The 15,441-nt window shown below is 39.0% G+C and overlaps 1 protein-coding gene and 1 long non-coding RNA gene across 2 annotated transcripts in view; one reads left to right on the top strand and one right to left on the bottom strand.

Annotated features, from left to right (window-relative positions):
• The window catches only part of LOC124258219 (glucose-6-phosphate exchanger SLC37A2-like), a 54,128-nt gene extending 42,334 nt beyond the window's left edge, over positions 1 to 11,794 (top strand). Inside the window, 5 exon segments of the mRNA XM_046692282.1 lie at positions 253 to 338; positions 557 to 605; positions 1,929 to 2,081; positions 4,245 to 4,342; positions 11,129 to 11,794. Coding sequence (XP_046548238.1) covers positions 253 to 338; positions 557 to 605; positions 1,929 to 2,081; positions 4,245 to 4,342; positions 11,129 to 11,209 — 467 coding nt within the window. The 3' untranslated portion in view covers positions 11,210 to 11,794.
• LOC124258220 lies at positions 88 to 14,935 on the bottom strand. The gene is made up of 3 exons (XR_006893542.1): positions 14,851 to 14,935; positions 7,838 to 7,844; positions 88 to 100 (listed from the first exon to the last, which is right to left on the bottom strand). It is a non-coding gene; the product is annotated as an uncharacterized LOC124258220 (long non-coding RNA).
• Between the last annotated feature and the right edge of the window lie 506 nt (positions 14,936 to 15,441).

Raw genomic sequence — 15,441 nt, 5'->3', positions numbered from 1 at the left:
GCTTATTCAAGTATTTTTTGTTATTCAGGCTCTTTCATAACATGAAATACGCTCCTCACTCCAGTACCCATTTTGATCAAGCTTTTCACTTTTACTCACTCTTTGAAGTATCATGTAGAATATGACTTTCATTATGATGATAAAAGTTTATATATTTTTAGGTGAATCTTAAAAAGGGAACAAGTAAATGTTGAGATGTGTTTTCAAGTTTAACTGTACAAACTTCATTCCTGATGTGGTTTTGTTTCTCAGGTGGAATCTTAGCGGGTGTGATATCGGACTTCACAGGGGCAAGGGCGTCTACATGTATGGTCATGTTGTTCCTGGCAGCCCCTATGGTCAGTATTATCCACTGTACTGCCATTTTGTCCACTGTAGTGCCATGGTGCCATTTTGTCATATGCAGACGCCAACATCAAAACTGATTTTGTCTTGATGAAATCACCTTCTAATACATTCTAGGTTCTAGATACTTGTGTGGGACAGTAAATGGCCAAATGTTACACTGTCCATGTTGACATCAACTAGTTGCTCTATGTCACTCTTCCGGTTTCAGATGTATGTGTATGACCTGTTTGGAAGTTTAGACTACACACGGAACATATGTAAGTAAGCTTCTCATTGCCTATAACCATACAATAAATTTCCATGTTGCATGCACTTATAATAAAGCCTTTGATGTTCAGGGAGTTATCTGGACCTGCACAGGCTGATATTTTGCCCTAAGCCGACCGCTTCCGTGGTGTAGTGGTTAGAGCGTCCGCCCGGAGAGCAGAAGGTTGCGGGTTCGATCCCCAACAGCGTCATACCAAAAGACGTTCAAATATGGTACTTGTTGGTCCCTGTCTGGCGCTTAGCATTAATGGGTACAGCAAGGACTGGTCGGCTCGGAGTCAGTATAATGTGTCTGTGTGCGGTATTCATGCTTCACTGCGGCATGGTATCTCAGTGGGCTAGCACAATAAAACCAGCTTCAGTCTGGGCTAGTAGAAGCAGCCGCACATACACATACACACGAAAGCACGTCATCATATGAGCGAAATATTCTCAAGCACGACGTTAAACCAAATTTCACCTCACCTTGCCCTAAGCCTGAGGCAGTTGTCAGTAAACATTTCCAAATTGTAAGAGTTAGTGAGTTTGGAGTAACGTAACTTGTGTCAGTATTCCAGTTATACCACGGTGTGTCAGCTTAATGTTGCAGGATGACCTGAATTCATGCAGATCACAGATCTGTACACTTAAGTTAGAAGCATAATCAGGGCAAACAGGGCATCTTTCAAGGCTGGACCACCATTGCCTCAAGAGCAGGTGTTTGTTTCAGTCCCCTGCCACGTCACACTGAAACACGACCATTTTCAGACAGAAAATTACACCAGTCGTAGTACCGTTGCATTAATGTGATCACCAGCACTACACCACACCATGACACACCAATCACCAGCACTACACCAGCACACCACCCATGACACACCAGCTACACCCACACCATGACACACCAGCACTGCACCACACACCATGACACACCAGCACTACACCACACCATGACACACCAGCTACACCACACCATGACACACCAGCGCTACACCACACCACACCATGACACACCAGCACTACACCACACCATGACACACCAGCGCTACACCACACCATGACACACCAGCGCTACACCACACCATGACACACCAGCGCTACACCACACCATGACACACCAGCGCTACACCACACCATGACACACCAGCACTACACCACACCATGACACACCAGCGTACACCACACCATGACACACCAGCACACCACACCAGCTACACTTTACACCACACCACCACACCATGACACACCAGCTCTACACCACACCATGACACACCAGCACTACACCGCACCGTGACACACCAGCCTACATACTGTATGCTGTTTCCTTGTTCCAGGTTTACTCATGGTGGTTGGGGCACTGGTGAATGGACCATATGCTCTCATCACAACAGCTGTCAGTGCTGATCTTGGCACCCACAGGAGTCTGCAAGGCAATGCTAAGGCAGTTGCCACAGTAACAGCATTTATTGATGGCACAGGAAGTATAGGTAGGTTTGTGATGTGTGTTCTATTCATCTTGAGTTGGTCAAGCTGGGGTATTTTTGTAAATTTGGTAAAGGTATATTACAGTGTTATCTATGAAAAGAAAGTTCCTTTCAGCTTCAGTTTTTACTTGGAAGTGTTCATGGAAGATAATATTTAAAAAAAAAAAAAAAATACATATACCATTTGTGACAACTGAGAAACCTGAGGTGGCATCATAAATGCTGACATATCTCAGTTGTGAACAGACATTTGGTGTAGTCCAAGGCTATGGTATGCAAGCATTGCAAAGAACATGGTTGAACTTTAATTTGTGTGAACACCCCGCTTCCTTTCAGAAAACTTTTCAGAATAATCTCCAGATCTGTTATAAGTGCAAGTCAGATATCAGTGTAACAATGGAGTCTCCATTAGAATCTGATCTGGTAACATCCCAATGTTGAGAACTTTATGGATTACAGCTTCATTTATTTCATGAATGCAATGTTCCGATACAGATTCTTGTACCAGTATCAAGAAGGTACAAGAATCTGTATCCAAACATTGCAGTTTGTCAATATTTTCTTTCCCAACTTCTAAAATGCCACTCAAAGATGATAAGATCCTATAGCAAGTCACACCAGAACCACTTTCTGCAGACTTTGATGAAGTAATGAAATATCCACCAAGAAGTCAGCATTAGTTTATCAGGAAGCAGCTTTCTTAGATTTATGGAGATTGAATTCTCGACAATGCTTTGAATGATACTTCGATAACATTCTCGACTATAAAATTGAAATCTTTAAGAAAGCAAAATTTCTAGGATGTGTAATAGATGGCATTGATTGAATGGCAGTACTGCCCGTGCACAATGGAATGTCTCTTCCATTTGAAATGTTCATCCCACTGAAGCAATAGAAATTGATAGAATTTATCATATAGCCCATTATTGTCTTTAAGAATGCCTCATCATTAACGTTATGAGGTTGTACGATTGGAAAGTACATTCCAACACAGTCTTGTATGTGATGCTCATTCTGCACCACCATGGGACATGTAGCTGATGACAGCAGTGCTGTACTAATATGTAACTTAGGGTTACTGCATTCCGAACATGTATAGCATTGTTGATATCAACCACTGGTTTGTCTGACCTACAGCTCAGGCAGTATGAGTAAAACACCAGGCATGAACACCATTGCCTGATTGACTAGCTCGATTTGTGTGTTACAGGTGATAGTCCCTTTATTGTATGTTTCTACATACAGCAGGTCTGTCTGTTCCAGGCATGAACACCATTGCCTGATTGACTAGCTTGAATTGTGTGTTACAGGTGATAGTCCCTTTATTGTATGTCTATACATACAGCTGGTCTGTCTGTTCCAGGCATGAACACCATTGCCTGATTGACTAGCTTGAATTGTGTGTTACAGGTGATAGTCCCTTTATTGTATGTCTTGGACATACAGCTGGTCTGTCTGTTCCAGGCATGATTACACCAGGCCATCATGGTATTGTCTTCACACACCTGTCCTTGTTATTCCAAGGCAGAATTGGTCCTCCAAGTCACATGCTGGGACTAGGAGGCAACTGGCTGGTGAAGCATAGTCAGGGGTTCAAAATTTGTTTAAAAAGCCACTTGCCACAGGGAAAGTGACTTTAAGAAAGTAACTTGTCCTGATTAATTTTCCACTTGCCCTGATTTTATGACATTATCATGATGTAATTATGAAAGAATAAATCAACAAGGTATTTGATGTTAATGTTTACTGGACTATTTATTGAAAAGTGATAAATAGCAAAGAAAGATAACTCTACTATATTATCATTGCAAAATTTAGTAGCTACATTTTGATATGAAATTAAATTTGCAGTTTGAAACCATAAGTGGAAATTATCTAGTAGCCCACGGACAAGTAAGATACCATTATTTGATTGCCTGAAATGAAAACTGACTTGTCCCGGGCGTCGGGCGATGGGATTTTTGAACCCCTGATAGTAGCTTTAGAAGTCATGTGTCTTGTGTCATGATGGCGAGAGACGTTGCTCATTATATCACTCACCTGATTATAGATAGTTTGCCATCATGTTGCTGGAATATCGCAGAGGCTGACAAGAACAACTTGATAATGTTGCTAATATTCTTGAGGTTATTTTGAGAAGGAATACTGATGACAGGTGTGTTGCAGGCGCTGCTCTTGGCCCTTTGCTGACTGGGCTGATCTCGCCCACTGGCTGGAACAATGTCTTCTACATGCTGATTGCGGCCGACCTGGCGGCACTGCTGGTGAGTACCGTTATAGCATGTCGGCGAGACTTTCGGATCAACATCAAGCCCCTCCTATACAGCCTGTCACCTCGCATGTTGTCTGCCCACCTTATTGGCTTCCTCGCATTGTTTGTTATTGTCATGTTTTATTATATCGGTACAGATAGTACCACGGCCATTTAAGTCAATGTTTTCCTTGTTGTTAGTATTTAAGTGTTTTTAAAGAAGAACCAGGGTCCATATCTCAAACCGGTGTTACTGCTCCAGCTGTCATGACCCAGATACTGCACAGACGTAGCCCAAATCTTGCCCAACAGATACTCCACCAACAAGAAATAAGGGAACTGATGGTATATTGGCAATAATCTTTTCAAAATTAATTACAGGTGTATAGATGAAATATCTCTTGTGTCTGATGATACATGCATGACACCTCGATGACATGTTTCATTAACTTGTGTAGAGTTGATGTAATTAATGTGAACCGGACACATTGTCTGAAGCTGTACCCGATGCTGGACCATGTTGGCTGGTTTGGGGTCTCTGATGTACACTCTCCACCCAAATGCTTCTCACAGATGGGGAGGACATGTCAGAGGACTAAACAGGTCAGTCCAATGACTGTATGTGTCAGTCCAATGACTGTATGTGTCAGTCCAATGACTGTATGTGTCAGTCCAATGACTGTATGTGTCAGTCCAATAACTGTATGTGTCAGTCCAATGACTCTATGCCTTATTGCTAGTCCAGTGAATGTATGTCCTTTGCTCAAGATAATCTGTGATGATCTGTGATGGGTAGTCTTGCATTATCATCATACAGTTCCAATTTTCTGCTGATACTTGACAATGAAACATCCACCTCTGTTGTACACACGGAGAGCGGAAGGTCACTGGTTCGATCCCCGACCGTGTCATACCAAAAGACGTTAAAATATGGTACTTGTTGGTCCCTGCCTGGTGCTCGGCATTAATGGGTACAACAAGGACTGGTTCACTGCGGCATGGTATCTCAGTGGGCTAGCACTATAAAACCAGCTTAAGTCTGGGCTAGTACAAGCAGCCGCACACACACATACACACGCATGCACGTCGTGATATGAGCAAAATATTCTCAAGCACGACGTTAAACCCAATCTCACCTCACCTGTTATACACACAATTCTCCATTTGGGAGACAATTCTCCATTTTGAGTGTGTGTTCAGCTCAGCTGATTGTGGTCACACAATACTGCTCATACATGATGCCTAATTTCATAATAATTAAAGGTGCAATCAAATGAACACCTCAACAACAACAACAACATTGAAGTCATTAGTTCCCTTATTTCTTGTCATTATTATCTATAAACTCCAGAATGATATCTGTTAAACCTTGATTGCTGTGTGGATCTGGGCTGTGGTATTATGATGTAGAGGGAAAACTATGTTATATTACATTTATTTGGAGCTATAGACAGTAAATGTTTGACTGTGTCCATTGTTGTCGCCTAGATGTTCCTAATCATTTCTACGGGTATAATCATTTCTGCACTGGTATAGAGTCTAAACATTCAACGGGTATAGAAGGTAAATGTTGACTGACAAATATCTATGTAATCAAAATGCTGTGATGTAGTCCACTCATGAATCGTTCACCTTCATGGTTGATGGTGGGATAGTCAAGTTGTTGAAGCATTTGATCAAAACACGGAAGACCCACCCAGGTTCAGTTCCCCACATGGATACACAGTGTGGAGCCCAGTCCTCGTGTTGCCCCGTCGTGATATTGTAGGAATAGTTTACTGTTTTCTCCCTTTTTGTACTCTTTATCATTTATTTTTTCTTGGGTGATTTGTTCATGAGGAACCCACCTTCTCATATCCACCTGTTTTACCAATGTCTCTTTTCTGAACAATCAAAATAATATTTCAGTCATTCAGTCAGTGTTACCCAGAATCCTAACTCACCACTGAAACGTCAAATCAAATTTGTTGCTATTTATTAAGGTCAGACAATCATGTGTTTCATGAATAATTTAATGGTAAATCACCTCAAAATGATGTTAAGAGATTAGTTTGAGTTGATAGGATTACTGCCCTGTGTGACTAGTGTCTGTTAACCGAGGAAACGGTCATGGCGGTTCCCTGGGTGTTTTGTTGATGATTGATGTTTATCAAGGATGTTTATCAAGGAGGGAAACATCTCAAGCAAATGTGATAAGTGTGTATTTATCTATGTTGTGAATGGATCATCTCACTTTATTTTATCAAGAGTTTAAACATTTGTTTTCTATTTGTTGATATTTATGAAGCAAAGATCAAGTCAGTTTTGTATGGACTGCCCTTAAAAGTGTTTGTACTTTCTTCTCTGAGTTGTGAACAGGTTTTCTAATTTAGGACTTGTACAGCTTCAGGTCTTTTGTGACTTTGATCAAAAACAACTATAGTATACATTTATTTGCTATTTTAGAGCCCTGTCATATACTGACACCAATGCTTGTAGCACTGTTAACATGGTATGGGTAGAGCCAGTGTAGTTTGTGTGACTTGAGCATTGCTGTCTTCCACCTGTCTTGTAATGGGAACATTAATGTTCTATAAATGTTAAACACTGCAGATTTCAAAAACAGAAGAAAATTGAACATATTTTAAATAATAGAATTTTTGTATATAGGCTATTATGTGCATTGACAAACATATGTCTGTATTTGGTAAGAAATGTCCTTGAAAAGTTTGCTGAGGACTAAAATAGTCACCATTAATCATAAGCATGGTCCTGAACAAATGTTGAATTATATGGTTGTGAATAGAATTGCTTGTGAATGTGTACCAAATATCAAAAACACAGTCATTTGTTGACAAGTAACTTGTTTTATGTTTACTATTTGTTTATGAGTTCGCAAAATATGAAAGAGAATCTTTCATGAGAACATAACATGAAGATATATGAGCTCACAAAATATGAAAGACAATCTTTCATGAGAACATAACATGAAGATATACGAGCTCGCAAAATATGAAAGAACCTTTAATGAGAACATGACATGAAGATAGAGGCAGAACTGTGATCGTTGGCCCTGAAAGACAGGACGTTTTACTCTGAGCATTGTCATTATCACAAACATGGTGTAACTGGGATATTTTAGTGATACATTGTTATATATATTTATGTATATTTATATATGAATGAAGGTTACAGATGTTCTTTTATTTGTGGATTATTTATGAATTATTTTCTATTGGCTGTTAATATTTTGTTCTGTACATACTTTATTTATTGAACATGTTGTTGGTATATATCTGAACTACACACCTTGTTTGGCTGTACATCTTCAAGCTATGCTGACATAATGATTAACCATATTGCTTACCTATATGTTGCAGCATGGCTATTTACTAACGTGTTCAAAATTGACAGTGGATGTATTTCTGTATGCATGGATGTGTAGTAGTGGTACAGCTGGTGTGCATGATAAAATATCAAGGGGGTGCCCTCATCACTCTCCTGCAATCCCAAACCCCATTATGCCCACCCCTCACCTACCCCAAACTTATGGTGTCCCTTTAACGCAAAGCAAAACCATCCGATTTTTACATATCACTCTAGCTGCACTGTCAAAATAAGCATTTATCTCATGTACTTAATTAAGCAGCAATACTTCTTGACCTACTAGTATATATTCTAACTGCTGTGTTCAAATCTGCTAACCTTCGTTGGTACAGTAAACAGAATTTGTTGCCACTCCCAAATAATCTGTCCAGCTTAGCATTACCATCATGGCTGCGTGTCCTCCTGAACTCCACCTTGCCCACTGCCACACCCTGAGAACCTTGTCCTCCTGATATAGCCCCACCCCCAACACAAGCGGCCATCCCCACACCCTTTTCTCAGACTCCTACCCTGTCCGTCACACAACCTACATTGTAAACCAAAAGTCACTGTGTTCTTTAATCTGATTGGTTGAAAAACGTGATCAAATGGTATTCGATTCCCGGAAATTCTCTGCGTATTAATACATACATACATCGCTCACACCATTGTATTGTTATGTCGTCAGCTGTGATGACGTCATTATAATCCCATTGTGACGTCACAAATGAGCAGTTCCAAATGCCACCATGGGAGACATGGCCGGCTGATGACATTTCACTGCTGTACCCATACTCGATGTCAATGAGTGTTCAGACAGAAAAACGTGTGTGGACCTTTTGGTTTACTTTTGTGTTTACAATGTCGATCATGTGTTGGCCAATTTCAGGGTGTTATTGAGTATTTGAAGCACGGGAAGCACAACCCTAGCCCCTCAAACACACCCCTAGCCCCTCAAACACGCCCCTAGCCCCTCAAACACACCCCTAGCCCCTCAAACACAACCCTTGCCCCTCAAACACAACCCTAGCCCCGCCCCACAACACCTTACCCCTCCTATCCTCAGCCCTTACCCTTATTGTTATAAGACAAATTGTTCTCTTACAGCTTACATGATTAGATGTGGTAATCAGAATGTGTATGATGCTTTATACTGACTCTTTTCATGTAACAGATTTCATTACATATTAATTGCAAATTCTGTCCACATTTTTATACAGTTGTTAATTTTTAACAAGTTTTTTTATTGTAAGTAAAAAAACAAGAGGGATGAATAAAAAAAGGTCATCATGTTGAGTTTTGTTTTGATTTTCCCTTTTAGGATGTGACTGGTTTTTTACTAATTCTCTCTGTACCCACCCTATCACCCACCTTGCACTTGCTTTTGTTCTGTTTTTCTTCTTCACAATCACTACATTCAAGTCAAGGCTTTAGTCAGTAGTACAGTGAGTCACAATCTACTGTAAGCCCAAAAGAGATCTGTAGTTAATCAATACATTGATGGATGCATAAAGGATATTGATTGCATGGGTACAAGTAGCTAGTCTTGGCATGATGTGCATGTTCTAGACAGCATCACTGATGTGATGAAGTGTGATGATTTAATGTTCTAGACAGTTACTGTATTCAAGTGTAGTGAATGCATGATCTCAGTGTCTGTGAGTGGCGGTGTACTCCTTTCTCAAAGCAGTACTGGTTAATCTCTGTAGATACTTCTCACCCTTTTCATCAACAGGTGGCTTGTACATGAGCTTCAGTCTCTAACATAAATTCGGGCGGTGTGGGGTAGCCTAATGGTTAAAGCATTGGCTCGTCACGCCGAAGACCCGGGTTCGAATCCCCACATGGGCACAATGTGTGAAGCCCATTTCTGGTGTCCCCCGCCGTGATGTTGCTGGAATATTGCTAAAAGCGGCGTAAAACCAAACTCAGTCAGTCAGTCAGTCTAACATAAATTCTGTCATCAAATGTTCATTCGTTCATTCTACCTTTCAAAACACCTCATTTTGTCACATGTTGAGGAAACCCCCAATATTTTCATTCATAACATAAACACAGGTAAATCATATTCTTCAGAAAAGAATATTTGCATTACAAACCTGGTTTCAGATGTTTTGAGCAAACAATCTAATTGTCAATGTTGCCATTCATACATCACATTCAGTGTCACGCAAGATTGTCACACAGGATTATAGTTTAGCACAGTGGGTTCAACACAATGGTCCATACTGAGACTCAGTGTTCTTAATGCTAAAATCGCTTTGTACAAGTGGGCAAAATTTGAGACCGTCATTGCCTGCACTTGGTCTTCACCACTACTGAGTCATCACACACCACACAACTTTCCACCTCATGAATCCTCTGTCAGAATTCTGAGTAAATCCTCCCAGCCAGAGAGTCGGTGGGTTAACTTAATGACTACCACGGGTCTGACCAAGCCAGAGGCTCACACACTGGAGATGACCAACATGTTTACTGGAGAGATTACAAAGTGAAAATTAACGTAAATGCAAAATACAGATACAGCCTTTTGAAAACCCTGTGGGTTCACAATTAAACTCTGATTCACTCTCATTCACTCGCATTCACACACATTCACTCTATTACTCATCCGTTAATCTTGTAGCTCATGAATCCACACTCACTCATCGTAAATCGCTATGTCATGAATCTTGTAGCTCATGAATCGATGCTTACTCGTTCATGAATCTTGTAGCTCCATGCTCTTTCATCCATTAATTTTGTAGCTCATGAATCCATACTTGATATAGGTGAATAAGCTCCTGTAGTGAAGTGTTTTTTGCTGTAAACATTAAGGGAACATGTCCAGAGTGCAGTTAATGTGCAGTTGTCGTGAAGTACAGGTTGCCATATGGATGAGGAGCTAGACTGTGTTTCATACATTGGACTTTGATGGATTATCCTTATTTCGGCTCATGCAAGGGAATATGACATAGACATTGCCCACCCAAACTACCTGCATGATCCAGTCACCTTAGAATGAGCAGCCAGTTGATCAATGATGAGTAGCATGTAACAAATAGAGATTATTGCACAAACAAATGTGTCATACGACTTATAGGAATCAAGTGTGAAATTTTGTATTGCCAGAGTGCGAGCGAGGACAATACACAATTGTGCATGAGTTTCGTATAAGCCGTGTGGCACACATGCGAATGTAATCATTTCTTTATTATCTATTATATTCATGTCCAAGATATTTTTATGGATTAAACTTCTTTTTTTATTTCATATTTTAATACATAAAAATATCTTGGACATCTATGCACTCTCACTCGATGCAGGTTCACACTCTTAAATCTTCATTTTTTAACATAAATGTACACCTTGAGATATTCTTGTCCAGTAATTGTAATATAACACCTTCATATCTTGAAACTGGTCCTTTCCTCCATGTAACCTGTTTATCAAGCAACATTCTGTGTCATTTCAGCTCCTGATCCGACTTGTGACCAAGGAAATCATGGCTCATGTTGCGTCACGACGGGCGCGTCGGCGTGACCACATACAGTGATGACGTGGTAATTAGCTTGATTCCTGTAATACTCCTCAGCAACTATTGGATACTTCTCCGCCAGCATGTGCCTTATGTACAAAGATGTTTTCAGTCTTGTGATTGTTGAAGTCTTCCAGACAAACTCACCTCCCTTTACTGTATCCATGACAACAAAACAAAAGTTATATTTAATGACCTGCTGTTAAATATTGTTTTCAGGCAGTGAAAGAATAAGAGAAATCAAAATATAGTCTGCATATATTAGATTTCAAGATGTTATATTTTCCATGAAATTGACTTTTTGTACAATTGTGTATTCATACCCTTTAATTTGCACCTTCTTCACTGTGTTATAGACAAAATGGCCAGATATGTAGAGCTCACAAGTACTATCATCTTTCATGGATTATGTTTTCTCTCAGGATTTAGAGTTTAATCTGACTGAATGAAAATATGATGATTGCCCCAAGTTTTAGCTTAGTTTTGAAGATGTTCCTCACTATTGTCTCACCAACTCCAATCTTTAATTCTGAAACAGTACTTCTCCTTGAATATCTTAGAACATCTCCAGCAAACATTCACCAATCCGCATTTATACCCAAATTAAGTACCTTTTAAGGAAAAGTTTGTTCTGTGTGTGGTTTAGTCTGTTAAAATCAAAATCTCTAAATCGTAGTGGTGAAGAAATGAAACAATTCTGCTTAATTCAGACGGCATTGTGAAGAATAACCTGATGCAACCAACCTTCTGTGGAGTTATCCTCAGACCTCGAGTAAAAGAATCACAGTAACCATGGGATTTTAATGTGATTGTTCATGGGAATGTTTTCCTTTTCTTGCCCATGTATTTGAGTATACATTTTTTAGTTACTTTCTAGTCATAGTGTTCAGATTTGTAGCTGGATGGGTTGACTCAGTTGGTCTGAGATGCTGTCAGGCCATGGGATCACATGAAAACATTAAACTGTATCCATTTAAATTCAGATTTGTGTATTGTAAGTTATTCAATTCACATCAACTATAGTTTATCTGATTGAGAACTGAAGTTGAAGAAATTGCATGTTGAACAAAACAGTGTATGTGCGTACTCAATTCTTTAAATTGTCATTACCCATTAAACAATAAGACATTCCCAAAAGTGTTTGTAAAGGGTGGGACTTGCTGAGTACCAGGAGACATACGACAGTATGCACAGTTTCCACAAGTGGTAGAGGGGATTGTTGTCATCTTGATGATCCTTGCAGCTTTTCTGCTTGTTTATCATTCCATCAACCCCTGATGTATCACTGACATGTCAGTGTTAGTTACTTTGTTGGACAGAGTGGAGATATACCAAGCACATGGCTTGTCCATTGATAAAAGATCATTTGAAATATGAAATTTTATCCCATACAATTCCATATTTTCACTTGTGCAATATGTTCCTGTGTATGTTCCAGATCAAAATTTAACTTTGTGGGGATGGGTACTACTAGTGGGGCATATATACCTTTTCATGAATCCTTGGTGTCGTTCATTAACATATAGTACTTACTTCCTGTCGGTGACAAGGATTCTAAATTGCACTTTGATGGTTATGCTGCTGGGCCCCGTTCCTCAAAGTGATCGTAGCGCTACAACAGTCGTAATTCTATGTTAAAGTATGGGAGTTACGATCATCTTACCGCTACAACAGTCGTAATTCTATGTTAAAGTATGGGAGTTACGATCATCTTACCGCTACAACAGTCGTAATTCTATGTTAAAGTATGGGAGTTACGATCATCTTACCGCTACAACAGTCGTAATTCTATGTTAAAGTATGGGAGTTACGATCATCTTACCGCTACAACAGTCGTAATTCTATGTTAAAGTATGGGAGTTACGATCATCTTACCGCTACAACAGTCGTAATTCTATGTTAAAGTATGGGAGTTACGATCATCTTACCGCTACAACAGTCGTAATTCTATGTTAAAGTATGGGAGTTACGATCATCTTACCACTATGACAGTCGTAATTCTATGTGAAAGTATGGGAGTTACAATCATCTTACCACTATGACAGTCGTAATTCTATGTTAAAGTATGTGAGTTACGATCATCTTCCCACTACGACAGTCGTAATTCTATGTTAAAGTATGGGAGTTACGATCATCTTACCGCTACGGTCGCTATGTGGAACAGCACCCTGGTATTAACCTTGGCATTTTATAGAAATGACTTCCAACTACTGTGTTGTAATGGCAAAAAAATAGTCTGTATATATCTTTATATATTGCTTTATCTCCAATATTGGTATTTTCTGTAATTGGTGCAAGGATTCCAAAACTGGTCACTTGAGCGAGTAATCCTTGAATCCATAAGCACTGCACAATTATTCATGTTCATTCCCATTGCTGCAGAACTAACATCATATCCATTAAGTCTTCAGATGTGTATTGTTTACAAGATGCAACACTAAATGAGGTCAGGTGGTAATCTGATGTAATGTAGGATACCTAGGATACCCAGGAATCCACAATATCATGTCACCCACTATTCACGTTATTCCACATATTTTTCATTTATGTGAAATGAAGACTAAGTCTTGAATGTTTGTATATGTCTATCCATCATTGCCCATTATTGCCTGATTTTTTGTCTCATTTATTAATGTTCTCCAGAATATAAGAAGAAAATATATTTTCTCTTTTTTTCAAGATTGTTGTGGGTGTGTCAATCTTGGTCTTCCCTATAAACCCTCAATGCCTTTTGTTGTCATACAATGTCTAGCAATTATGCTTTATTATGTAATGCAAAGTTTTCCACCATATTCATTGGTTTGGAAGTGGTCACATGAAATGCATAACAGTTTTGACTGTTTTCTGGTTTCACAATTTGATTGTTTTTATTAGAGTCACGAAATATAGTTATAACATCGTCAATTTTGCTTTTTGTGGAGTCCCTCAAAATAAATATTGATCTCATGTAGAGTAAATAGATAGCATATTGCAGGTATTAGGTTTTATATCACTGTTGATTATGTTTATTGACTGTTTCATAAACTGCCTGTTGGGACATTACAAATATAATCATGAATATGCTTTTGGTCCCTGTTGATATCAAACACTTATTGAAAGTCATAAATTGACACCCAAGTGCTTTTAGTGTTAACCGAAAACAGTAATTTATTGATGTTGACATCTGATAATTGTAAACTGAGACTATATTTCAGCCTTGATATTAAAAACATTCCACAATATTTAAAAGAAAGATTATCCTATCCAAAAACACCATTAACAATGTATATAGTTACATAGCAGATTGTAAGTCGGTGTGCACCATCTGTGTCATTTTCATAAAACTGTGCTTGCTGAGAAGTTTGTGACAAAAAATGGTTATATTTGACCATAATTACCTCTAATTTATTATATATATACTGTCTGACACATACATTATGCCATAACTGTGAATTAAGCATACAGGTGTAGGGGTCCTTCTCATGACACTCATGTTAAATTCTAATGGGTCTAAGGCTCCAGTACCAGAGTTCAAGAACTGTACAACCTCCGATTCTCCTTAAATTTGAACACTGCATAACTGAATTAATTAATGGACGTTTGCAATGAATTTCTGAAATATATTATCTAGCTGAGAATAGCTGCAAAAAATAGCTGATGTGGCTTAAAGCAACATTTACTCCCTCATTCACTCGCATATTAACATGGGCATAAAATCTGAAGTGTTATATCAGCATTCTAGAAGTTGCTGGGTCAATAATGAAGCATACGACTTTCTGGATAACAACTACTTGTTTGTTGTGTGTAAACACAATCGTCATTCTATGCAATAAAGAAGAAGTCTTAGCTTGATAACCGTGTAAAAACCTAAACACAATCGTCATTCTATGCAATAAAGAAGAAGTCTTAGCTTGATAACCGTGTAAGAACCTAAACACAATCGTCATTCTATGCAATAAAGAAGAAGTCTTAGCTTGATAACCGTGTAAGAACCTAAACACAATCGTCACTCTATGCAATAAAGAAGAAGTCTTAGCTTGATAACCGCGTAAGAACCTAAACACAATTGTCACTCTATGCAATAAACAAGAAGTCTTAGTAAGAACCTAAACAGAAACATTGCTCTATGCAATAAACAAGAAGTTGTTATCCATAAAGTCACATGTTTCATTTTAAAGTGTCAAAGCTCTGAAAGCCGAATGTATTACACACTGGAGTTATTTTATGCGGAGTGTGGCATCAAGTAACCAACCAACAAAAATATTACTATT

The sequence above is a fragment of the Haliotis rubra genome, unplaced genomic scaffold, assembly GCF_003918875.1.
Source record: "Haliotis rubra isolate DU_JTF1 unplaced genomic scaffold, ASM391887v1 Scf688, whole genome shotgun sequence".
Lineage (NCBI taxonomy): Eukaryota > Metazoa > Mollusca > Gastropoda > Lepetellida > Haliotidae > Haliotis > Haliotis rubra.
This window is presented reverse-complemented; position numbering and strand designations above follow the sequence as displayed.